At 37.3% G+C, this 27,893-nt stretch overlaps 1 protein-coding gene across 1 annotated transcript; it reads left to right on the top strand.

Moving 5' to 3' along the window:
- The first annotated feature begins 3,189 nt into the window (after positions 1-3,189).
- On the top strand, positions 3,190-27,832 carry RHOA (ras homolog family member A). The gene is made up of 6 exons (XM_007425804.4): positions 3,190-3,340; positions 4,498-4,559; positions 22,348-22,505; positions 23,262-23,382; positions 24,289-24,419; positions 26,583-27,832. Exons 3-6 carry the CDS (start codon positions 22,350-22,352, stop codon positions 26,754-26,756), a joined length of 582 nt encoding a protein of 193 aa, XP_007425866.1. The 5' UTR covers positions 3,190-3,340; positions 4,498-4,559; positions 22,348-22,349; the 3' UTR covers positions 26,757-27,832.
- The last annotated feature ends 61 nt before the right edge of the window (positions 27,833-27,893 follow it).

Here is a 27,893-nt window from a genome sequence, read left to right as displayed (position 1 = left end):
TATAGAAGCAATTTGGCATTTGTATATGCAGAGCACCCATCTTCACAGTATGAAAAATGTGGTGCCTGATCCAAGTAGATCTATAAAGTAGAAATAGTTTGCTGCATCTGTGTAAATCCCTGTTGTGATTGTTATTATGATGGTTGTTTTAATCCAGGCTGTGTTGCTATAAGTTTTTAGTCTACTAGAGTCGGTGGCTATGACAAATTTAAATAATAACAATATGCATATTCCTATTAGTGACAGATGTAGGACCGCTTATTATGTTAACTTGAAGATTGGGACAGTCCTTGAAGATGACTCAGAAACTGCAAATCTGAGACAGCAAGTATGCTTCTAGTAGATACATCATCAAGTATTGAAAAATCTATACCTATTACCAGAGATTTTGGGGACTCAATTCAAAATACTTAATATAGCTTAGGCCCAAATTACTTACAGGATTTACCAAATATTAAGATCTTCAGTTGGTCCTGCCATGGATATGTTTAATAGTAACTGCTGTCTGCTCTCTCTCTGGTGGGCTCTATGTTATAGAACAATTTCCTACGCAGCCAAACATAGCCCTCCTCTTGTAATAATTCAGGGGAGGTTTAAGATATCTCTTTGCCTAGGCCTTTTAGATTTTTTTTTTATGCTACTAATTTTAATAGATGTGACACTGAATTTTAGTTAAGGATATTTAGATACCTATATCGAACAACAGCAAGGTTGAAAAGACAGCTGAAAGATCAGATTCAAGGCCAAAAAGACAGTTGCACTAATATTGTTTTTTTTACATTGATAGATCCCAATCTTAAAGTAAAATGTAATATAAAACATCTTAAACAGATAAATTAATTACCTAAGAAAAATGGTGGGTTCCCACATTGCTGGATGTGGTCAAGCAGAGGCTGAATATTTTTCTAATGTATACTTTGTTTCCTGCAATAAAGAGATGGTAGAATTTGATAACATAAATGTCCCTTTCCAATTTAGTAATCTGTGAAGCTTACATGCCCTAAAACAATCATTCCCAGCTGTCCACTTCCTATGTACTACATTGAACAACTGTATCATCCAACCTGGCGATGGAGAGAACTACTTATAGTAAGAGATACTAATAACATTAGCATTAACAGCCAATAGATAAAACTGTACCCCTGTGAAAAATTTTGCCCTGGAACAGTGGCATCCATTGGGGAGGGCCAAAAGAGTCAAGATGACAGTTGCAGCAACGTGATGGAAACCCTGCCACTTTATGCATTTATCCATACTGAACATATGCACATAGGGGCAGGGCTTCAACCAGGCTGTCACAGCCTCTGTCTTTATTTGATCCACCCCTCTAGATACTGCTGCCCTGTAAAGTCTTGAAAGTGTTAAATGCCAACATTATTCCCCTGAGCTTGTTTCAACAATGTCCCTTTAAAAGATGACCTGGAAGATACCTAGAAATCCTTGATACAGTTTTCAGGACTTTTCTGAATTTTAGATATGAAAATCTTCAGTGAAAGTTGCATATAGATGAGATCTATAGGTCTTCTTTGTGACTCCACAGCCACAGAAAGTCCATTTGTCTTTCATTCCTCAGGTTTTTATTCTAGCTGGGTTAAATGTCTAATAATCTGACCTGAACTGTTCTTACCACTTACCAAATTTTCTACTATTACTGTTTTAATACCCAGCTAGTTCTGAACTTTTAAAAAACTATTGTTAAGCCATCTGATTTTTGTCATGAAAGGTTATAAATATGGTTAGTAGTTTAGTATATATAATATCAACAGGGATTATTTCACTAATTCATCTGGTAGAAACCAAATTCCTCAGGCTTTAAGTTAGTTTCATACAATTTATTTTGCCATTTCAAGCGCGCACATACAACAAAATTAAGATACATCTTAGTAAAATAAATAATCTATTCTTTATTAACTTCTTCATTGCCATGCATCTTTTATTATCATACACAAATCTTAACCGATATGACTATAATACAACTACAAAGTGCATATACACAAAAAAGAGATACCTTATATACTCATCCATGCTATTATCATTCTCATGAAATAGAGTTATAAAAGAAAGCAACTGATTTTGTAGAAAATGTATTTGTACATTAGATTTGTATCCCTTTGATCCTCCAGGAGTTCAAGGCAGTGTACACAGCTCTCCAATTTTTCCCAAATCATGTGAGGTAGATCACACTGAAATCTACTGGCTTAAAGCATCCAGTAACTTTTCATGGCTGAATCTAGATCTGAATCTTCCCAGCTCTAATCCAACACCTTCACCAGTACGTCACAGTGGCTGTGTAAAGTATAGTGATACCTCTATTTCTGTGAAGATCCCCTACCATTGTAATGTTTCCATCAAGTTTTGCATCACGCTCCATTTAACAACTTGTACTCTTTAAGATTTTGCACAATTGGATGTTTTGAATATTTAAGACAATATTAAAACAGACCAATGCTCCATAGAGGAATATATATCCTATAATGTACACTGCCTCTGCCAGGTTATGAGACTCCAACTGCACAAGTTGTGTTAACCAGTTACACCAGTGGTCCCCAATTCTTCAGCTCTTCATGAAGTTTCAGACTGTTCAACCCCCAAACATGTATTATTAAATACTTTATTAAAATACTTTAATTACTACTACTGCAACTAATGGTACCACAAATAATAACAACCCCTTGATAGTGCCATCAAACTTTGAGGGTCAATACCACTTTGGGGAACCTTGAGTTACACAAATATGTTGTGTAAGTACCATGTGAAAACTTAACCTTTGAAATTATGTACACTCATGTCACACAGCTATTCTGTGTGATTACAGCTTTATAGAAAGTCCCATACAGATCTTTAGATAACGAAATCTTCCTGGACCTTTCCTTCTGCCTTAGGCAATTGTCAACAGGTGTCCGACCCCACCTAGCCCTGCCCTGCTTTATTTTTGTTGAACAACTTCCTGCTTGACTCGCTCTGTCCAAACAAAAAATAAATTCATTATGGTCCCGCAAGATAAGAGCCAAGCGAACCTGGCCTTGACTCCTACTTCATACGTAAACGCATACATACACACACCCCACCCGCCACCTCTTCACGCTGCCGAGAAAGTTAGTGTTCACAAATAGATTGCGGGCTTTTATAGCGCCCTTTCCCGGCAGCCTCCGCGCCGCTGGTGCTGATTGGGTGCTTGGCTGCAAAGGGGCGGGAACGCGCACGTCGCGTTTTGTATGAGACCGTGAACGCGCTTTCCTCTCCACCCGCCCCACCGGTTTCCGTTCTTAGGTGCTGTCGGAGTTTGGGCCCGTGGACGGATAAGGAAGCGGCGCCGGGGAGACGCAGGGGAGCCCCTCAGGTAGCGGACGGACAGGGCTGCGGAGCTTCCCCCGCGTGGCGAGCGGGCTCTGTGAGCAAGAAGCCCAGAAGTGGAACGGAGCGGAAGCTGGCCCTCTGCGGCCGCTCCCAGTGCGGCCTGCCCCACCCGCCAGCAGCGGCCGCTCCGAGAGCCTCCTCCGCTCTTCCGGAGAGGCGGCTGGGATAGGAAGCCCCCTCCCCGCGCTGGCACAGGCGCGCACGCTCCTCTGGGCGGGGGTTCAGAGCCAGGGGAGGGGAGGGAGGGGGCGCAGAGGCTCCCTCGACTCTGTTGCTGTGCCAGGGCGGGGGGGCGCATGCCTCTGTCGACTTCAGGGCGCGACGGACTGCTGCCGCTGCCGTCCCCCTTTAGGCGGAGTTTGCAGAGGGGTCTCGAAGCGGCGGAAACGAAACGGGTCTCTAGGTGGGCCTTGGCCCTGTCAGGGCGTCTTCCCCCCCCCTCCCCCCGCTCCTGCTCGGAATATGGATGATTCTCTTCCTTATTCGGGTAGAGAAGGGGCGGTGGATCTGTCTGTCGTTGATCTCTCTCTTCTCTCCCCGCTCTCCCAAGTTCTTCGGCATATGTGTTAAAGTCAAATTAAGACGTAAAAAACATACGGCAGAAGTTAATTGTACTAGCTTTTTCATTTCACAGAAATCCTTGGGGGGCTTGGCAGCACATCTTCTAAATCCCTGCAGTAGGTTTGCCATTACAGTCCATTTGGTCCTAACATTTGATATAAAGTGATCTGCTTTTAAAAGGCTTAAATGTGGGAACCTGTTTTCTGTAGTTTTTAGAGCTAGTATTTCTAGGCCTTCCTGCCCTTAACTTGAAGTCCCATTTATTTAAGAAGAATGTTGTTTTGAAGTGAGTGTTGGATATTGTTAGGAAATAGGTAGTTCAGCTAAATGATGTGAGGAGATTGATGTATTTGATGAAAACTGATTGTGATGATTGTTTGTAAGGTAAGTAAGCATAAAAACAGTTTCCCTAATATTCCCATTAATGACTTAGAGTAACCACATCCATACATTCTTTCTAACTATATGTTTTGAGGTACCTTTTGCTAGGATAATTCTTAGTGCATATTTTGAGATTTTAGATTGCTTTAGAAACAATAATTCAATAACTCTACAATATCACTGCTTTCCCAATTTTAGGTGGTGCTGAAGTTGAAAGAACAGTATTTTACCTGAAACTATTTAGAAACTTTGTGGCTGAGGTGAGATCTCTTTCTTTGTGATTTACAAATTCTAACAGCATGTTAATTTTATATAGGACCAGTAAGATGTAGTAGCACAGTGCTGTATCCTAGTGAGACCTGGGTACAGTGTTACATTATGCCATGAAACTCACTGTATGACTTCAAGGTAGCTGGAATAGTAAAAGTAGAATTTTATTTTACTGCTAAAGTAGCAATATAGTGGTCAAGGCTACCACAGTGGTTTCCTTTAGCTCCTGATGTTCTGTGATTTGTGCCTTACAAATGAAGAATTCTGGCCTGAATAAGGGAGGGAGCATGGCATAAAAATCAGTAATAAGACCATCATATTAATGTTGTGAGAATTATACACAGAAAAAACAGTATTTTTCTAGGAGAGTTTTAAATATTGCATTCTTTAGGCTGATAAATGTTGCAGATTTTTGGATCTTGTCTTACTCTTACACAGTGTAACATCAGGGAAGAATAAATCTAGTTATGATGATGGCTGTGAACCAATCAAAGCATGCTATGACTAATAAAAGTAGCAGCAAGATCTATAATGCTTCCTTACTCTAGAACTAGCAGGCAATTACTGATAAACATTAATGTTCCCAGACAGCAAATTCAGCAGTCAGAATAGTTAATCTTTGCTAAAGTCAATAGTTTTTTTCCTAACAAACACCTATCAAATAATGAAAGCCTGTCAAGATACTGTTGTGATTACCATGGCAACCACACCAATATTGTGTGTTGAACACTGCAGTAGAAGAGGAGTGCTGTGTAATCACAGTTAGGAAGAAGTATTTATGCAGTGTTCTCTTTGTATGTTTCAAAAAATATGAACAATTGTAGTTTTAATTCTGAAACATTTTTGTATTTTGGTTAATTTACTCACCAGACAGAAATTTCAAATTATGCAATCTAATTTTGAATTCTTGTCTGGTGGACAGAGGATTTATGATCATGTTCTTTTCCATCTTGGTTATTTACAAGCTGGTAGGAGCTGAAATTAAAATGAATTCCAAGAAATGGAATTTTTCTTTGCCTCAGATAAATTTAACATTGATTATCACATTGGTAATATATTTTTGAGGCTTGATCATGAGGAGAGTAATAGTGGATCCAGATGCTTTTGGGGGAAGTGTTTCTCAGAGAGATAGGCAACCTGGTGCCCCCCAGATATTTTGGAATACAACACCTAGTACCATTGCCTGTGTTTTCCTGAACCATGTGGAAGCTGTAGGCCACAACATCAATAAAAAAACAGAATCCCCATTGCTGATCTGTATTTCTGAATGGCTTGAGGACTGTGGTTGTCAAGTAGCTCTGGTCACCCTTGACAAATGGTATCTGCCAGAAAAAGAACCAACTGCAACAATGTTGAGTTTCCCTAGTATCTTCGTGATTTTTGATACCATAAGCCATGATATTCTTCTTGATCAGGTGTGTGATCTGGGCATTGGAAACATGACAGATGGTGATTTTTCTTTTACGTACAGGATATGGTTCCTGTGCAGTCCTGAAGCATTATGTCATGGAGACCCATATGTGCTTTTTAACAGAGGCAATAAGGTCACCATAGTATTTGTAGTGAGCTCATTGGTATTCAGATGATACTTCATTCTCTCTCTCTGAATTGAGATTGTATCAGTGCTGCATTGGTATATGGATTTGGTAATAGGACTGTATAAAGATCAATAACCTGAAATTGAGTCCCCACAAGATTATCCTTTTGATAGGTAGGTAGTCTCCAAATCTGAGAATTGAATGTACAGTTATATATGCTTTTATGGACTACAGTTCATTTCAAATGATACATGAAATATAATTTTGAAGGAACATGCACCTAAATATGCATCTATCTTATTGGGGATGGGCTAGAGAAAACAAAACCAATAAGGCAGAGGAAATAAAATGCAAAAGAGGCAGACAGCAGCAATTACAGTTGTGCTCATAAATTTACATACCCCTTGCAGAATTTGTAAGATGTGAACCATTTTGTAAGTAAACATGAGCAATCAGACAAAACACATTTATTTGTAACATGATTCAAATTAAACTATTAGGCATCACAGCACAATCATTAAACAAGCCATAGCAATAAAGGAAACAATAAAATGGTCCTGTTCAAGAGTTTGCATACTGTTGGTTCTTAATGTGTGTATTACCCCCTTTGGCATCAGTGACGGCTTCCAGTCTTTTGTGATAATTGTGAATGAGGCCCTTTATTTTCTCATGTGGTAAACTGCCTATTCTTGGCAAAAAGCCTCCAGGTCCTGTATATTCTTTGGTTGTCTAGCATGAACTGCATGTTTAAGATCTCCCCAAAGTTATTGAAGTCAGGAGACTGTGACAGCCACTCTAGAACCTTCACTTTGTTCTGCTGCAGCCACTGAAGGGTGGACCTGGCCTTATGTTTCAGATCATTGTCAGGTTGGAATGTCCAGGTGTGCCCCATGGCAGCTTCCAGGCTGATGAATGCAAATTTTCCTCCAGTATTTTCTAATGCATTCATCTTGCCATCAAACTTGACTAAATTCTCTATGCCACTGTAGCTCACCTCCCCCCAAAAAGCAGCACCTCTGTGCTTTACAGTAGGAATGGTGTGCTTCTCTTCATAGGCCTTGTTGTCTCCTCTCCAAACATAGTGTTTATGGTTGTGACCATAAAATTCAATTTTGGTTTCATTACTCCAAATGATTTTGTTCCACTAGTTTTGAGGCTTTTCTAGGTGCTGTTTGGCATATTGTGAATGGGCTGTTTTGTGGCATTGGTGCAGCAATGGCTTTTTTTCTGGCAAATCTACCATGCAGCCCATTTTTGTTCAAATATCTCTTTATTGTGCATGCTGAAACAGCCACACCACTTTGTTTCAGAGAAGCATGTGTTTCAGTAGAAGTTGATTGTAGGTTTTTCTTTGCATCCCAACAAATCTTCCTGGCAGTTGAGTCTGACATCTTTCTTGGTCTACCTGACCATGGCTTGGTATTCACACAACCCCTAATTTTCCACTTCTTGATCAGAATTTAAACACTACTGATTGGCATTTTCAAATCTTTGGATATCTTTTTATATCCTTTTCCTGATTTATAAAGTTGAACTACTTTTGCTCTCAGATCCTTTGACAGTTCTTTTGTTTTCCCCATCCTTCATTAACCAGCAGAGTCAGTGCAGCCCTGGATGAAATGCACAAGGGTTTCTCAAGAGCTAAGAAACTCCTTGACTATTTATACACAGACACTAAGTACAATCAAACAAGGCATAGATGTGGATACTTACTCTTCATTGCCATCTCAACCTTTGTGGCTCAACTGTACCTATAAAATACTGCCCATTCACAAAACTCCTCACTGTCCAATGCGATAATGTGCCCTCATTGGTCAACAGTGCCCTATTGCAGAGGATTTCAAGCTTTTCAGCTGCAGAACTGTTTTTAAAAATCCCAGAATCCCTGATCATAAGACAAAGTTCTAGCAATAGAAAATTGGCCATGTTGGGTGAACTTTATTTTGCCTTTAATCTCATAGAACCCCACCAAGCTCTCCTGGAACCCTAGAGTTTCATGGAATACATTTTGAAAAACTCTGCCCTTTTCACTTTGTTAGGAATAGTGAAAATCCCTACAAAGAGAATACTTGGATCCACATTGGATGTCAGAAATATCCAGTAGGAGAGGATTTCAACTCTTCAAATGCTTTGTCACTGTCTCCAGTTTTGTCCTTGAACAAATGAATCACAAAGGCCAATTTCATTGTAAAAAGGCTGAGCTGAAAGTCATATAGAGATTTAAAGCTACTTTTCAGGAAGACCCCAATCATCCCATCAAAATATGTCAAAATCAACTATTTTCTGAATGGCCACTATCTACAAATATTTGTTACTGTTCCTCCTGAGTACACTAGTAAAATACAATGGTACTTTAGTTCTTTGTCATCCTTGCTTTTACTTTATTTTTTACTTTATTTAGTAAGTTTATATATTGTTGTAAGATGATAATTGATGTACCAGATGAAGTAGATTGCGGTCCATAGAAGTCTGTTATATGATAATGGCTAGTTTTCTGGTGGCAGGAGAATTTCTGCTGCTCTGGACAAGTTTATACTACCCCAGAAAGAGCAGGGAAGTGATATGGAACCAAGATGGAGTTAGTAGCATAGTAACCCCATCTAACCTAAAAGTTTGAGATTTCTGCAAAGCAGAATTGGGGCAGAAGCTTCAGGGAGAATAAAAGAAGCAGGGAATTTCTTTTCATAAGCAGAAATCCAGTTGTATAAAGTCGGTTGTTTCTAAATGATTTAAGATAGATTTACAAAAGGTTACTTGGAAATTTTATGTATCCAACATTATATCTATCTCATACCACAGTTATTTATAAATCTGTTCAGCTTAATATCTGAATTTGACATTTGTTCAGCATAGAATTTTAGCATAAGAATACAACTTGGTGTTAGGGCTAACTATAGATTAAAACTGAGTAAAATATGCTTTTCAATAAATCTACGATAAAATGAATTTGAACTAAATACAATAGTACATACCTCAAAATGGCTAGAAGAAAACACTTTTCAGAACATATTTTCAGTCACAAATTGACATATGAATGTAGACAGAAGCAGTCTCAGTTTAATTTTTTGTGTATTTGTAATGTTTTTGACAATAGAGACAATATGCAATAAACTTTCAATTTAGCAGACCAAATAGAAAGGAAAAAATGTCTATTAAAACAGAATGGAACTTAACTAATGTGCAAAAGCATATATATGGAAAGATTGTGTCCATTGCATATTTATCCACTAACCTGAGATTTGTTTTATTTATGTAACTCTGTTTGCACACATAGATTACTATTACTTTTACCTGGTTGCTGGGGGTATGAATCTCTATAGAAATGGTCTGCTTAAAGGATTCTGATCTAGCACTTAAGGGATTTGAATAGTTTCCTGAATGAGTTCTGGGTGTTTCCTGTCTTGTTTTGTGGTGGTAGTATTAAAATCGTGGCTGCTCTGTAAAATATGAAAATGGCTTAGACAGAACTAGATCTGAACTGAGGACAGTGAATAGGAGATTGATAGAGTGGGACTGGGCACAGATCAGACTGAACATGGATTAGAGTGCAGTTAGAGATAATTTTGTAATTGCAAGAGCAGCAAAGAAAACTTCTCTGTCAGCACTGCATTCATTCAGTGCATTGTTAAGTTGCGTGAGATGTACTTCACCAGGCTGTTGGTAGGGGGAATTGGAACAGCTGGTGGTTCACTATGAACAATTGGTGTCATTCTTTACCGGCAAGTTCATTTGTATCTGCCACTTTAAATTTCCAGTATTGAGGAAAGTTGATGGATGTGGCTTTAGTAACTATTTTATTTTGGAGTCTTCTCAGCTTACAAATTCTGGATACAGTCAGGATATCTCAAGCAGCAAAGGCTACTATCTTTTTGCTCCACCCTTGTCTTTCTTGACTGAATAAATCAGCTCCCCTGTGAGGTTGATTCTATGAAGGCAGTGGATGCCTATTTGTGTGTGTGTGGGGGGGGGATTCTTTTGCATAAAAAGGCAGTAATAAAGCCTCTTCTGAACCTGTCCTTGGTTCAGTTATGAGTAATTATCATTATGGGCCAGGCTTAATTACAGTATGTTATTTTAGCCAATGTGATTAAAAAGGTTGTGGCATCACAACTCCAGACATATCTAAATTGTTCTGAATATCTGAGTCTATCAAACTCCTGGTTGGGGTATACTGAAACTACTTTGATTGCCTTAGTGGATGACTTATCCTAGGAGTTGAACACATAGAGTGAAGTTGGTTGTCATCTAAAAGCCCTACATGCCTTAGCACCTGGTTATCTTCAGAATTGTCTTTCTTCTGTCCTTTCTGTGTAACGAGTAAGATCTGGAAAAGTGGCTCCAGATTCAAGCTGTAAACTTATGGGACCTAGGGGATGTGCATTCTCTGTAGCTGCACCTGTGGAACAGCATCCCCCTTGAGGTTCATACAGTCCTGACCTTGTTAGGTTTTCATAAAGCTCTGCCAGCAAACTTTGGGATAGGGTGTAGTAGTTTATTCTGATTCTTTAATCCTTTTGAGTTGGTTATCCTCCATAACATATGGTTATGCATTGTTACCTGTTTTTGTTACTTTACTGATTTTCTTGTTGTTTTGACCCTAGTATATAAGCCATCTGGAATTACCTTTGTGATCAAAAAACCATACAAACAAATAATATGTTTTAAAACTTCTTGTCTATATTCAGCACCATTGATCATGGTAAACATGTCTGGCACTTTTGGATCTCAGGAAAACTGTATTCCAGTAATTATTATTTTTGATTACATATTTCTAGAAACTGCTGGGGGAAAGTTATTAATCCTCTTGGTTTTTTTAATCTGTGGGATAGGAAGCTTGTTTGCTTTGAGATCTTCCCATTCAACCAACTGTAGCCTTGTTAAAGATCTTTCCCAGAACATCAGTCCTTGGGGTCAAGGATCTACTCCTCTGCCACCCGATAACTACTTTCTGTGCATATAGAAAATTCCAATGGTCTCTTCTTCAGAATTCCCCCAGTCTAACCTGTGGTATCTCAGGTCCCGCAGTGTGACGTGGTATCTCTGGTCTGTAATATCTATCTTATTATAGGGCCCTTTCCCTCTATATTTAATATCTATAAAAAGTTGCTATATTAAGGAATATTGCTGATAATGGGCTGAATGAAGACAAATGAGTTCAGGTTAAATCCAAACAAAAAGGTGATGATTTTGGTCAATAGTAATGAAGTTTGTAGCTTGAGAGTGAATCTTGATTGTACGCTGGTCATGGATGTTCAGATTATGGTAAAAAGTGAATTTGCTTAATTATATTTGGAGTGCCAGCTTTGTCCTTTCCAGAACATTCATCTTCTCTCCTGACATGGGAATGGATATTATTTGGGTTGAGCTTTGCAGGACACAATAAAAAAGGCTTGTCTTGCTTCTGACTGCCCCAGAAGAGTAGATATGACATTGTCTTATTTAAGTCTGGCATGTACAAAACATTTTTGGCAGAAGTAGTCAGTCATAGAGCATCATTATTGGATTGAGCCAATAAATATATTTTGCATAAGCATTGGTCACAATTACCAATCTATTTTTAGATAAGGGAGGTGCCATCATTTCTTTGCAAAGTCATGATATATTACTAGTCAAGGCTGTTAGATTTTATTAATGGTATTTATTTATTAATTAAATTTATATGCCACCCATCTCCCCCAGAGGGTGACTCTGGGTGGCTCACGATTAAAATCAAACATCAAAAACAGTAAAAAAAAAAAATATCCGCATTATTTAAAATTGAGGAAACCTCTTAAACACTATACAAAACTCTTACAATATGCTCTCTTGAAATGAGTTGAGAAGAGGATGTTTCAGATTAGTAAATCAGCTTGGAACTCTTTGTAGCATAACATTCAAAGAATATTGGGTAAAGGAATAATAAATGATAATACATATCCTTAACATCAATGGCAGTCTTTCTAGTGTGACTTCATTGCCCATTGTTCCATATGATGCAGCATACTTCATATGATACAATATAAGAAATTCAATGTTTATGTTATCCTTTGGATTTACTGTCATAAAACAGATTTTTAAAATCTGAGAAATCGCATTTGCTAAAAAGATATCAAATTGGCTAAGAACCTTGAAGAATTAATTGAAGATTGTTTTATTTGCATTGGTTCTGTTTTGTAGTTATATTAGAAAAGTAACTTCTAATAGACTACGTTCATCTATATACATGTCTCTTTGGACAGAACTGTTGAATATGGATGTCTAAAATGATGTCTCTTGCCATGAAACTATACTCACAAGCTTTTTTTTAAATGTTCCAGTATTTTTGTTTGTTTTTGTTGTGCTGTTCTTTATTTTCATTGTTTTGTTGATGTATCATTTCATATTTTAAAAACGTAAAAGCTTGTTTAGGCTAAAATGTGGAAGGCAGAAAAAGGCTCCACTGTGGCTATATAGAGATAATTGGAAGCTTCTACTTCCATTTCAAATGAATTGCAGTTTGTCATATCGGAAACCCCAATAAACATTTATTTTAGTTATGGTTTATTAAAACAAGCAGACTTTATAAATTATGGGTTAACCTCAACATTCATACTGTTTCTTCAAATAACAAACTACTTTTCATCAAATATTTCCACAATTTCTCTCAAATATATGTCAGTAATTCTTAACTTAATCTCTTAATCCTAAACCATTCTTTGTCTAGTTTTAGACAGTAGTTTGTCTTGCTGATAGTCATCTCAGTATAGATTTGTTATCCTAAGTCATTGATGTTCTGTGAAATATTATAGTAGTTATCATGTACAACTGATGTGTGTGCTTTAAAAAAAAATGTAGATTAAATCAGCTGTTTTATTTGCCCTAGTTTTTTTACCATTATCAGAAATTGGGCTATCATACATATTTTCCCATTTTTGAAGAATAATTTTCCAATCATCCTTTTTTCTCAAATAACACCATTAACACTAGTATGCTGCCATACTTCTTCCAAATTTTCATTTATATATTCACATAACCTAATCAAACAAGCCAGTGTTATATTGTTCACAGATAATCCATAGGTATAATAGATTGTTTCACATTATCATATTATGCCCAAAAGTAAGCACTAACTTAGTGTTATGTGTGAATCAAATCACAGACTTGAAATATAATCTTAAATACTTTTCCTTAAAAGCTCATGACTCAAGAGCTTGCTCAAAACTACTGAAAGGCTTTGTTTATAAATCCTAAATGTGGGTTAACAAAACACATTTCCTTTGTTCATTTAACATATGGCCAACAAAATATATTACGGCTTAATGTGATGGCCTGGTTTATACAGCATGTTAAGACACTGGCTGGATTATCACAACATGCTGAACCACTGTCTAATCTCATTTTGTCCTAGACTAGCATGTTTTGTGAATCTTGTCATAGGAAAAGCGTTGCACCATTTGACAAGTTTTGAATATCCTCTTTGATATTTAAAGCTTAAGTCAACTAATGCATAACTCTTTTAGAATCAAGATACTGATTTATGCTGGGGGGGGGTTTTCCATGCTACATACATTTTCTAAATACTGTTACAGGTACAATCAAACCATTTTTATTTACTTAGGATTAAAATAGTATTTGCATTTATTATTATAGATAGGTCTTGTATCATATCTCAATTTTCATATGTTCCATTTCATATGTTCCATTTATAAAGCACATATGGGCAAGTGACCCTTGGTTACTCCTGCAGCCTCAGCCATTTTTTCTCATCAGTTTATTAACCATCAGCTGATCACTGGGAACAGATCAACCATTTCTTACTTCTAATAGAGGACCAGGAACTAGACTTTTGATAAGCTTTTCACTTTCCTCCACATCCCAGCCCTTACTGCTCTGTCCAGTGATTTTACTGATCCTCTCACTAGGACCAGGTGAGCTGGCTAATTTTATGCATAGTGAACCTGCCTGAGGTTCATTGTTAATAGCCAGGAACAAACCAAGCCTTACAACAGAAGAGAAATAAGCTAGACTTTACAGCGCACATGTAATGCTAAATAAAACATGCTAAATAAACCAGATTGTTTCATGCTCCACGTGGTAGGAAGAGCTAAGCTGCTGCTTCCTAATTAAACCTGAATTCTTTATCATTCCAGTTCTAAGATGATACCTGATTATCATCTGATTTATTCAATTTAGAGATCAGTTGTACGACAGATATGCTTAATATTAGTTAATTACATTTTAAATAGATGTTTAAATTTTTTTACAAAGCATATTTTATATTTGTAAATTATGTATAGAAAACCCTTTAATGCTGTGGGGTAGAATACTCTGATTTGCAGTTCTATATGTAAAATCATTAATAGTACAAAACTAGATTGCAGTAGTAAAAGGGGGGCAAGTGAGTGTGCTTTAACTACTGTTACTTGTCAGTTCTGTAAAAATCTATTATTAAGAACAGAATTCACAGAACTATATAATATGGATTTGCTTGACTGGAAGTCCGTTGATATTCCAGCTTTTGCAAATGGTTCCAAACTGTTCTGGAAGTACAGGATTATTCCTTTTGTTTAGGGTTTTAGAGAGAGATGTTTTCCATTCCATGTATATTTCATTCCATTTGAAATCATTTAGAATTTATTTGTTGTTGTTGTTGTTGTATCAGCATTTCATTAACTATAATCAATTCCTTATGAATGAGTTGAAAGTATTTAAAAATTAACAGCCTAAACTTGCCCACAGCAGTAAAATTATTAGTTTTTACTTTTTAGCTAAAACAGGAAAGAGCAGGATAACCGCCCCCCATTGCTGCCTAACACATATTGCCACAGTGGAAACAATTTAATGGTTTCATATTTGAGGAGAATGACCATTCTCATCTCCACACCCTCAGTTTTTGAAGACATTATAATTAAGAGATGATGTGAAAATGAGTATATGAAAGATACACAGGGTATATGTGTGAGAAGCATGTAATTGAAAGAATATAAAGATATTTGAACAGATGTCTCTGCTACAAGCATGATTTTAATTCCACTAACTATACCCTCTGAAGCCTGGCTTCAGAATCTTGAGGTTAGAGCACGGTCAAGTATATTGGGATGGGGGAGAGAGGTGGAAATATGGAAAATAATGTTTACGGCTAAGGAAAAAGCAGTTGTTAAATTGAAATGCTTGCTACTTATCTTCACTGTCCCCCCTTGGAATTGAATGTGTAAAATGTCAAGCCCCACTTAGCCTGCTACATTTCAAAACATGAAGGAAATGACAAAATATCTGGCTAATATTTTTATTTTTGTATGTATGTATGTATAATTTAAAAATCTCCTAGATATTGGTACTTTGTATTCATTGATCTGGTTCATTTACAAAGCTAAGCAAGATTTTTTTTAAAAAAAACTTATTTTATTTTAACGAGTGATTATGACTTGCTCCACACAAAATGTTAAGCCATAAGAGTTGGGATGGCACATTACAATAAACTAAGACAAATTACATTATGGCTTACCTGTATGTGTGAAGCAGTCAATAAATGCAGGGGAAGGGGATATATCTCTATCAGTTTCCAGATTCTGTATACTGTAATGGTTCAATTTTTATTCTGGTTTTAGAAAAAGGTTCAGTTCAACTTCTAAATTCAGTTGTATTTTTATTTAATTGTGTTAATTGCAGTAATATAGAAAATGAGATTGGCCTGGAGTAAGCTGAATCAATTTACAGTAGATGAAAAAATAGATTTTTTTTCACCCCTAGTTGAAAAAAAACAGAATAAATTATGCAGAATAAAATGTTTAATTTATAATAAAGTGCATAAATACAAGTGATACTAGTGGCTGGAAGCATCATATGGGGTATTTTATTACTCTATTCTGACTGGATCTGACTGGAGAAAGCAGATATTTTTTCTGTCTGTTCCATCTCCAGTTTTATTCTCTTAATTGATGACTAACCATTCTGTACCTTGTGAAACGTAACTCCAGATCCACACTTGTACACATAGAAATTTTGTTGTGCGGTGTGCCTTTTGATTCCTCTCTTGCAGACCTTCAGAATTGGCACCAGAGAGTCTTCCATCCCTCTGAATTAAATTTGGAGAGTATACACAGGGCTGAGAGAAGGAAAAACCTCTCTTGATTCTGTTGATGGAAAGAACTGATTGTGTTCCCCCCAAGATCTCGGTCTGCTTTGCATTTTAAAAAACAGTAGTATAATTTCTGTAATACTGTATAACTGGGTAAATGTATAAAGATGTAGAAATCTCATTTATAGAACAAAGGGAGTCATATCCAATTAAAGTAGTTTTTCATGTCTTAACTGCTTGTTTATGAGGCTTATACTCTGCCAAAATCTAACACTTGGCCTCTAATAAAGATTCTGACTTGAACTTCTCAAAGAGTAGCTTCCTATGCTGAATACCATACTACTTTTGAAAATTAGGTTTGAAGTTGTAAAAGCCTTTTTGATATGGCATAGGAGGCTGAGTTTTCAAATGATTTTTTAGTCATTTAGTCTATTTTAGTCATTTAGTCAGTGACAAGCCAGAACCTGCATTTTGAGCCCTATGAAGTAGGTTAGGCTTGTCTGTTTAAGATGTTTATCTACAATTATAAATTTAAGGCTAACTCATGAGAGCAGTAATGATGTTTGGACATGACCTTTGCTCAGACTTACTCTTGTAGTAGAAGATGGGTTTGTTACAAATACAGCGATGCAAGTGTGCACTTCCTGGTTGTTGACATTAAATCTAAGTGAGGGAAACTGTGGTTCAGTTAAGGGTACTGAAACATTTAGATAATTACTCTTATCCTTAGAGTTCATATAGACAAAATATAAAATTGCATTGGGTAAAGGTCATTAAACTTTTTCCTGTACCATTTGGAATTTGAATAGAGGTGTATTTATAAACCCAGAGTCTCTCTGTTAATTGTAATTGAAAACTGATGTAAGTCTTCAAAATAACACACTGAAAGCAAGTTTTGTTCTGTCTTGAGTCTTTAATTAAGAAAGCTAATGTAGCATTTGGCAGCTGGCAACAGCTTACTTCATACACTGAATTTAACTACAGGAAACAGTTTTTAACTGTTGCAGATTTTTGCTTTTTCTTATCCACTAAATGAGTAATAAAGTATTCTCCAAAGCCAGCTGTGGGAACATATTTTAGACAGTTAAAGTTACTTTTCTTGGCTTTTTATTTGTAGGAAGTCAGTGTAGGGATGACTGAATAATGCTGTATTTCACAAATATCATAAAAGTTCAGCTATATTCATTTACTTGTAGAAAGGAAACATTTTTGCTTGGTAAAGTAATACCTTAGGGAATGTTTATATATTAATTTATTCGGGACATTTATATGGCAGTCCAACTCATACAATGTGACTCTGGGCAGCGTACAAAAATCATTAAACCAAAATATGAAAGAAAAGTACAGTAACACCATTAAAACAGAAATAATTAAACAGCAATCAGAACTAAAATATGCTATGTCTCACCAATTGGGAACTCTGCTCATCCTGAGCCAAGTGCCCAGGGAAAGAGCCAAGTCCTGACTGTCTTTCTAAAGGTCTGCAGGGTCAGGGCCAACTGTAACTATATAAGAATTGATTGCGGCCACTAGGGAACTGGAAAACCTTCCACTCTGAGAACTCTAAAACATTCCATTTTTCTTCTGGGCCACCCCACTCTGGCTTTTCTGGAGGTAATCTAACAGTTTGCCAGAAATCTTCTGGGACAAGCTGTTTCCTATTTCAGAAATGTAATCTGGAAAACTGCTGACCAGTCCAGATAACCAGATCAGCATAGCTGGAGAAAAACAGAACATTCCAGAGTTTCCCAGAATGTTCTATCCCTGGAATGGAACACTTTGCACATCCCTACCAATTACTTCACTGTAGAGAATATAAGAGAGCCATGTTTAACTTACTGCTGAATTAAAATCTTCTCATTGTAAAAAATGCAAGCCATATGAAACATGTATTTATGGGAATTATTTTATTCCCCAATTTTAAAATATATTTCTTTTACTCAAACTATTTAAAGCATTTTTTTAACAAATGCCACTGCAAAACTCTAGGAATTAAGATTCAGTACAGGCAGTGCTTGCTTAACAATGCTAATTGGGACCGGAAACTCTCATTAAGCAACGTGGTCATAAATAATAAAAAAAAAAGTGACTGTGCCACATAACAGCAGTTCCCATAGTCCAAGTTGCCATTATTCAGTGAGGACCTCATGTGACCACAACCTGCGGCTTCCTGATGGCTTCCCTGTTGACTTTGCTTGTCAGAAGCCGGCAGGGAAGGTTGCAAATCACGATCACATGACTGCAGGAGGCTGTGATGGCCGTAAGTACAAGAACTAGTCATAAGTACCACTCATTCAGCGCCATCATAAGTTTGAATGGTTGCTGAACGAGTGGTTGTTAAACAAGGACCACCTGTAATATTGATTTAACTGACAGCAGTTTTATTGCCTCTGACCAAATTACTAAGCAAGCAACATTCTTGGAAATTGATGTTGCCTAAGTATTTTCAAATTTTGCAAAAGTACATAAGGTCTTTAGGTCCAAGAATGGAGTCTGGTAGCCTGCCAAGTGCTGCCACGTGATGGCAAGTATAAATAAAATTTGATGAAATGCATATCTTTTTTTAAGTTTCTGAAACAAACAGAGTTGTACTTTGGAAGTTCTTATTCTCCAGGGCCTTTCTGTCCATAAGAAGCCTTCTAAGACAGCAAATAAATATATTGGAGGAAATGGAGAGTAACTTCTATCTTACTTCCCCCTTTACAAGCAATCCCCTATGTTTCATGACAAGTCGTCTTCACAAGGCTGTAGGGATGGGAAGAGAGTAAAAGGCTGCACAGAGAGAACATTTGAAGGATCTAATGTATGGTCTCATTAATGGATTATATCACTTTACAAAATAGCTGTGTTGGACTGCTGCAACAAAAATAATCCTATGGCACATCAATCAAGTCATTGTTGTACACTAAAACAGTTGTGTTGGGTTGCTAAGGGAAGTTAGTTGTATTCCAGGTTAAGGTTTTGAATCTGGTGCTCTTCTACATTTTTGTGAATTAGTTGCACAACCATGGAGGCAGTCTGCAACTTCAAGCCACGTGCAATTCTTGAATCTTGTACTCATGAATTTCAGCAGTGTAATGGTCAAAAAGTAGTGGCAATGTTCCCTTTGCAGGCTGATACTACAATCATTCAAATTCATTTTTTTTCTCATTAATCTATACTTAGTACCCCATAATGACAAAGTGAAAACAGAATGTTAGAAATGTCTGTAAATTTATTAAAAAGAAAAAACTGAAATATCACATTGGCATAAGTATTCAAACCCTTTGCAACAACACTTGAAATTTAGCTCAGGTGCCTCCCATTTCTCTTGATTGTTGCTGAGCTCTTTCTACACCTTGATTGGAGTCCACCAATAATCATATTAATTTGATTGGACTTGATTTGGAAAGGCATACACCTCTCTATAGAAGGCATCACAGCTGACAATGCATACTGTATCAGAGCAAAAGCCATGAGGTCAAAGGAACTGCCTACAGAGCTCAGAGACAGGATTATTGCAAGGCACAGATCTGGGGAAGGCTACAAAAAAAATTCTTCTGCACTGAAGGTTCCCAAGAGCACACTGACCTCCATAATTCTCAAATGGAAGACGATTGGTACAACCAGGACTCTTCCAAGAGCTGGTCGCCCAGCCAAACTGAGCAACTGGGGGAGAAGAGCCTCAGTAAAAGAGGTGACCAAGAACTCAATGGTCACTCTGATTGAGCTCCAGAGATCCTGTGTGGAGATGGGATGAAGTTCCAGAAGGACAACCATCACTACAGCCCTCCACCAATCTGGGCTTTATGGCAGAGTGGCTAGATGGAAGCCTCTCCTCAGTGCAAAACACATGAAAGCCCGCTTGGAGTTTGCAAAAAAGCACCTAAAGGACTCTCAGACTGTGAGGAACAAGATTCTCTGGTCTGATGAAACCAAGATTGAACTGTTCGGCCTCAATTCTAGACATTATGTCTGGAGGAAACCAGACACCGCTCATCACCTGCCCAATACCATCCCAACAGTGAAGCATGGTGGTGGCAGCATCATGCTGTGGGGTGTTTTTCAGCAGCAGGGACTGGGAGACTGGTCCAGGTTGAGGGAAAGCTGAATGGAGCAAAGGACAGAGATATCCTCAATGAAAACCTGTTCCACAGCGCTCAGGACCTCAGACTGGGCCGAACGTTCACCTTCCAACATGACAACGATCCTAAGCACACAGCCAAAACAACACAGGAATGGCTTAGGGACAACTCTGTGAATGTCCTCAAGTGGCCCAGCCAGAGCCCTGACTTGAACCCTATTGAACATCTCTGGAGAGACCTGAAAATGGCTGTCCACTGACAGTCCCCATCCAACCTGATTGAGCTTGAGAGGATTTGCAAAGAAGAATGGCAGAAAATCCCCCAATCCAGGTGTGCAAAGCTTGTCGCATCATACCGAAAAAGACTTGAGGCTGTAATTGCTGCCAAAGGTGCTTCAACAAAGTACTGAGTAAAGGGTCTGAATACTTAAGTACATGTGATACTTCAGTTTTTCCTTTTTAATAAATTTACAGACATTTTTAAAATTCTGTATTCACTTTGTCATTATGGGGTACTGAGTGTAGATTAATGAGAAAAAAAATGAATTTGAATGATTGTAGTATCAGCCTGCAACATAACAAAATTGAAAAAAGTGAAGGGGGTCTGAATACTTTCCGAATGCACTGTATATCCCCCTGTGGTTTGGTCACTTCCACTGAGGGAGCAGCATTCCCAGATGGACCACATAAGTATCTTTGGATTGATCCCACTGATTGGGTTCAGTATCTTAAGAAGTATAGCTTTAAAAGCACTGAAAATGCTTTGAATTGTAATTGTACAAAAGAAAAGAATTTAAGCAAAGGAAAAAGTTGGGGGGGAAACCCACACACAAGAAAATGGGAAGGGCAAAGGGACTGTGATTCAGTGTAATATAGTTAAATGTATCTGTAAACAACATGGGTATTCAAATATTTCTAAGACTTTTACTTAAAACATAAGGGATTAAATAATATACATGTAAATATTTATATGGAGCATAAACCTAAAGTGGCATTGTATCACCTGGTTTTTTTAATATATGTATGTATGTATAAAAATGTTCTGTTTTGTAAAATTGAGCAAAACCATTGCAACTTTAGGGAAACCAACTTAATTTTATCTGGCTGCAATAAAGCCTGCTGGAAGAATGGGATGGGTAAACAAGAAGATAGACTGGTATGGGCATGCTGTTTTTATTTACAGCATGATCTCAGACTTAAGGCTCAGCTTGGATTAGTTCACTTGAGTTTCCAATCTGTTCTTCTTTATATAGTGAATGAATTATCTGCAGGACTAGGAAATAATATTTAATGTTTTTTGGTATGGCAAAGAATGAGAAATGGCTATTGCATCATCAGACATGCCCATTATTTCCTTTCTATTTTCTTATGCTGTTGAGAATATGGGAAGACTGATACAATGCTGTAGATTGAAGTAAAACAGCATCTGCAGTTTTTCAGCTAAGGAGAAAATGATGATGATCCAAGAAACTGGCTGTTGTATAAACAACAAGGGAGATTTAGAGAAATTGAGAGAAGAGGTAGTGACTTGTAAGGAAATGATTAAGTCAGAAAGGGCACAGGGAAGAACTGGGTCAGTTGGTAGATCTCTGGATAGTGTCAAAGATTTCTGACTTCCAGTTGTTTGACAGCAACAAAACCACTGTCTTTTCAGATACACTGTTGCAATAAAAACAACTTTGGGTAGACTTTTTTTTAAGAGGAGATTTGTAAATGTTCTATTCTGGACTCAAAACACATCCTCAAATTCAATGTTCTTTCCTTCTGTGTATGTATTTTGCACCAGAGTACAATGCATATTGGGTTCCACAAAAAGCCTAGAACAAGGAATTAATTGATAGATGCAGTTATAGTCCTAATGCTGTGTGGCAAGAAACATATGGAAGATGGTATTTTCTGATTGCATAGTGAGATCCTTCTATTGTACCAATGAAAGTATTATTTTGTTATGTTTTAATTTATTTTTAGTGATGGATGGGACTTCAGGAAATTTCTGGATGGGGGAAATAGCAATAGTACAAGTGCTGAAAGTTGACTTTCAGTAATTTTAATATCATTTTTCTTGTCTTCCTTATTCATGAAGTATCTTCAGTAAAAAAAAACTTGCATATTTTAATAAGCAATTGGTTTTTCTTTCACAGTTATGGCAGCCATTCGGAAAAAACTGGTTATAGTTGGTGATGGTGCCTGTGGCAAGACATGTCTGCTGATTGTGTTTAGTAAAGACCAGTTCCCTGAAGTTTATGTTCCTACAGTATTTGAAAACTATGTAGCAGATATTGAAGTTGATGGAAAGCAGGTATGTTTTTCTGCCACTGCCAATTTCTGGTTAAAAAACTTTATAGATTAACATATGTGAACTAAAGTTTAATGCCATGTGTTGGATCTAGAATGCTCTTCCCACAATGGTAAAATCTCTTCCATTCATAAATGCTCCATCTGAAGAAAGGAAGGTGAGATGTGACTCCAGGAGGTGCACCGCTTTGATATCACATCTGAAACCTTTAAATGGTGTGGTGTAGATCTCTTTTGTATAACAAAATCTTTTGTATAACAAATTATAACAGAATTATATTTTTGTTGTACAAAAGCATTTGCAATTGCACATAAAGAAAAACGAAGTAGAAATTAACACATAATTTGATATAGGATTTATTTCTTATAATTTGTAAATTGGGCTGGGACTGAATATTCAGTTCTGAATTGTTTAAACTTATTTATGCTATGTTATTAATATCCATAAAACCATCACATTTAGTAATAATGAACACACTAAATGTTTGAACATGTAGATGGATTTTAACAGTTTGTTTCAACAAGCCAGCAAAGAACTCTGAACTTCTTATGGTAGTCTGTTCTACCACTTCAGGGTAGAACCCTAACCCTTTGGGAGTAATTTTGTCATCACAGTTGAAGATCATACATAGCACAGGATGCCTTCCCTTGAAGTAAGAATGCTTATACGGATGAGGAGAGGTGGCCATCCTATGAAATTAATCTTTTGTCGGGGTACTTCTTTCCTGTTCTGGGATGAATGTCCTTGTTATTCCTGTAGGTGGAGCTGGCCTTATGGGATACAGCTGGACAAGAAGACTATGACCGACTTAGGCCACTTTCATATCCAGACACCGATGTTATACTTATGTGTTTTTCAATTGATAGTCCTGATAGTTTAGGTAAGTAGGTGAAATTGAAATGCATGTCATATTCTGTAAATTACTGTACAGGTAGTCCTCACTGAATGACCACTTGTTCAGCGACTGTCCAAAGTTACGATGGTGCTGAATGAGGGGGACCTACAATGGGTCCTCGTAGTTGCAGCCATCACAGTGTCCCTGCAGTCATGTGATTGTGATTCGGAAGCTTGGCAACCAGCTTGCAATTAAAAAGGTCACAGCATCCTGCGGTCACATAATCGCCATTTGCAACCTTCACTGCCAGCTTCTGACAAGCAAAGTCAAGACTCTGTGGGATTCACCTGATGGCGGCAACTGGGACTGCCACAACTGCTGTCATAAATTGGCATAGTCATGTGGTGTCATCCTTTACTACCATGTTGCTTAGCAACGGAGTTGCCAGTCCCAATTACCATTGTTAAGCGAGGACTACCTGTATTTCCAGCAACCTGTACAATATATAAATGAGATAAAACAACTGTGAGGCAATAGTACAGTCACAACATAATTTCCCTCTTGTAATGGAAATTCATCTTTATAGAATCTTGCCCTTGCCTGAAAAAAAAGGGCAGAGTTTTATTTTAAATGGACAGGATTCTCATGGAGATATGCATGGGATTAGTTTGCTTTGGTTAGAAAAGCTATGACTTTAACTTTTCATATATGCTTTATTTAACTAACCATATTTTTGAGAACATATTTTTCCAACACAGGCCTCCACTAATTGTCATGGCTGCTGTGTTAAATAGACACTGGAGAGCTCATCCAGTAAGGTAGCTGCTGTATGGTAGAGAAGAAAATGGGGAAACTAGTTCACATAACTCTATTTGGATAAAGAAATCTCTCATATTGTTGTTGGTTTAATCTTGGTTGAAGATTTGATCTCTGATTTTTGCTTCACCTCAGAAAACATTCCAGAGAAGTGGACTCCAGAGGTGAAACACTTCTGCCCCAATGTACCCATCATTCTGGTAGGAAATAAGAAGGATTTGAGGAATGACGAACACACAAGACGGGAGTTGGCTAAAATGAAGCAGGCAAGTCATCTTTTTTTTGTTGTTAGCTTTGTCAAATAAACTAAGCCAGTTTTGGTTAGACAGAAAGTCCTCGTTTAGCAACTGCCTCAAAGAGCAACCATTCAGTTACAATGGTGATGAAAAAGTAACTTTGCGACCAGTGCCATTTACAACCTTCCCAATATCTTTCTCATCAGGGGTTCACCAATAGAGTCAATTAGTATGTGTTGTCCTGTGCCTAACCCTTCTTCCCTTTTTTTTTGCCCCCACACAGGGCGGAGAGATTACTTAAGCTATCCCTTCCTGAGCTGCTTTTCTCAGTGTGGTCCCTAAAAAGTGCTAGCAGCAAGTTAACAAGCTCAGCTCTGTGACCTTAATTAGTTGATTAGAACCCTGGGCCAGCTCCCCAGCTGCTGCCTGAAAATGACAAGACCCTAATCAGTTTTACACTAAAGGCTTTTGTTTGCCTCCTGAGCCTAGTGCATTCCTTTCAATGTGTATTCCCACTGTGTGCCTGCTTACTCTCTTGTAATCCCTTCCTCTCCTTTGTAAATACAAACATCAGTTCTCTTCTTGCTAATTACCCCAGCACCAGGGTGAGCATTCCAAAGGGTGGGGAGTGGGGAAAAAGGGCTGTAAGATTTGCCCTTTTACCTGGCTTCCTCATGAGTCAAGTTCTAGAAACCTTCCCCACCATTTGGGCTATATGGGGTCGTATCCCTCTGACATTGTAATGCAAAGGAAAGCTGAAAAAAAATTGTAAACACAGTCGTCATCACCTGATTTTCACTTAGCAACTGCTTCGCTTAAGGACCAAGTTGCTGGTCCCGATTGCAGTCATTAAACGAGGACTACCTATATATGTTACTGAGGCTATTATATAGGACTGGGGATGGAAAATCTTTATTTCGTTAATATGATGGTATGTATAAAGATTATTGTTCATCCCACATTATGATGGGATGAAGATGATCTCAAGTTGTACTTCTTCATCATTTGGTTACCAAAGTTTCTAAATTTTTGTTTTCACCAGAAGTAGTGATTCTTACAGGAAAGCCAGATCATCATGAATCATGCCAAACTGCATAAAAATTAGCGTGGTGGTTTTCAAGGTGCCCAGTATTGTCTGTAGCAACCACTCGCTTAGATAACTTCCCCAACATTCCAAATATTCTTTCACCAGTGTAGTTAGACTGATATCTCCTGCCTGATCGTCCCTCCCTTTGATGACGTTTGCCTGATGTATGCAGTCGGGCCAAAAGAGGGACTGGAGAATACTGTTAACAAAAATAATAATATAGGAAAAGATTACATAGAAATTATACATTATGTTTATACAGTAAAAAAAAAAAATGGAAATGAATGTAAGTCATGAATTATGTGCAGAAAAGAAATGAGCAAAAGACTATATGAAAAGCACAGCTGAAAAATTACTGTCCTTAAATAAAATTTAAAATTGGACAAATTATGGAAGGAAGGAAAAGAAGAATGGAAAGCTAGAGAAACAAAGTAACTGAGTTAAAAATCATCCCAAATCATCACGTTCTAGGTTCATGCCAAGTTGGAGCATAATCCTTTTCTCCGTACTTTAAGAACTAGCAAGATAAATAGATGGCTAGTTCTTCCTATTGAATAATGCAGCAAAAATAAATAATATTGTGAATTATGTTGAGGTGAGCACATCAAGAAAAATAAAAGTTTTAAGATTTGAACTTGTGCTGGTTTAATTATATTGCTCTGTTATTAAATCTAAGAAGTTTGCAAACTCTTGTGACTTTTCTGGGGAAAAAAATAGAGCAACTCAGATAGAAGGCCTGTCACCACGTTACATATGATTATGAAACATATTTAAAATTTTAAAGTTACTAAAACGCAATAAGAATATCCAACATACTGTGATGTGCTCCCCAGAGCTATATGCAAGAAATGTTAAATAAAACGATTATTGTAATGTGTGTTTATATTGAATTTAAACATTATTTTACTATTGATATGTAAAACTGCAATCAAAATTCTGGCTAGTATTATAATCACATTAATTTTAGAAAGTCTCCATGTGCTATAAAAGAATGGTCCCAAATTGTTGTAGTCAATATAGAGACTGAACTGTATCTGAACTAGAAATATTATTTTTTTTAAAAAACCTTTACCTTCATATTCATTAGTTTTGTTTTTTTTTAATAGGAACCAGTCAAGCCTGAAGAAGGTAGAGATATGGCAAATCGCATTGGTGCTTTTGGATACATGGAATGCAGTGCAAAGACCAAAGACGGTGTGAGGGAAGTTTTTGAAATGGCTACTAGAGCTGCTTTACAAGCCCGGCGTGGCAAGAAAAAATCTGGGTGCCTTCTGTTGTAAGCACAGCCAGGGGAAGATGGCTGAAGCAGTGCCCTGCACTCAATGAATTTTTGAAGTGCTGTTTATTAATCTTAGTGTATGATTACCAGCCTTTTTCATTTATCTATAATTTACTTAAGAGATTTAAAATTGAGTCTTGCTACCAGTATTTAGAAGCCAACCATGATTTTTTTATAATGGTCTGCATCAAATACATCTGTGCACATAAGGGTCAACTTCAACATTCCTTTAACAAAACTTTTTCTGCGTTTGCAGAATATGCCATGCAGAATATGCCAGGCACTAATTCAAGACAATTCTCTAACTTCTTGCTTTTTTACAAATGGGAAAAAGCTGGTAACACTGAGAATTGGGCTGTAACTACTCCATAACTAACATGTTCTAGCCTATTCAGGTACAGCACGCATAGCTGTGGAAAGGTCCTGAATAAGTTCAGTGTTTTCACTTTAAAAGAAGGATTTTTTTTCTCATCCTTCTGTGTGAAGGCTCTGAAGCATAAAATAATAGTTGGAAAATTATTTCTCTGAAACACCAAAAGTCCCACCCAGCTATGAAGTGACAGTTCTGTGATTTCATGTTAGTTACCTTATAGTTACTATGTAATTAGTGCCACTTTGTGTGTTACCAAAAATAAATCTATATGCCCCAGTTAGATGTAGTATTTTTTGTATAATTGGATTTCCTAATACTGTTGCTTGTAACTTCTACGTAAGGTGTTCTGGGTTTTTTTAAGAGTGTACTCGCAAATAAAGTCAAATGGAGAATGATGCCCTTCCCACATTTGTAACTATCCAGGTCATTTGTATGACTTAAACATGCCCAGAAAAGTCATCTTTAGTACCTCCTTCAGGAGTAAGGGAAAGGCCATTATTTTTACATTAAAGGTAACTGAATGTTCCAGAAGCTTTAAGTTAACCCCTGCTGGATCTGGCTCCAGTCTGAACATAAACTTTTGCTTATCATCTGCTGGCCAAATTCCCATCCTGTGAATGTCCTGCTGTTCTGCAGCAAACTAAACTCTCTTCTCTATTTCTTGTTTCCAACAACTAATAGAATAAAGGCAGTTTTCTAAGCTCCCTGTATTGTGGTTGTTTATATTTCTCATTCTGCAAATATAAATCTTGACTTGGAGTTTGA

This window comes from Python bivittatus, unplaced genomic scaffold, assembly GCF_059951505.1.
Source record: "Python bivittatus isolate LINGU-HERP-01145 unplaced genomic scaffold, Pbiv_v1 ctg000080_np1212, whole genome shotgun sequence".
Lineage (NCBI taxonomy): Eukaryota > Metazoa > Chordata > Lepidosauria > Squamata > Pythonidae > Python > Python bivittatus.
The sequence above is the reverse complement of the archived record's forward strand: the minus strand, read 5'-3'. Positions and strand labels throughout refer to the sequence as shown.

Bases quoted from the DNA above. Each gene is read 5' to 3' on its own strand.
- RHOA (XM_007425804.4), top strand. From the start codon at position 22,350: ATGGCAGCCATTCGGAAAAAACTGGTTATAGTTGGTGATGGTGCCTGT. The intron at 22,506-23,261 runs GTATGTTTTTCT...TTATTCCTGTAG, and splicing joins TTGAAGTTGATGGAAAGCAG to GTGGAGCTGGCCTTATGGGA. The intron at 23,383-24,288 runs GTAAGTAGGTGA...GCTTCACCTCAG, and splicing joins TGATAGTCCTGATAGTTTAG to AAAACATTCCAGAGAAGTGG.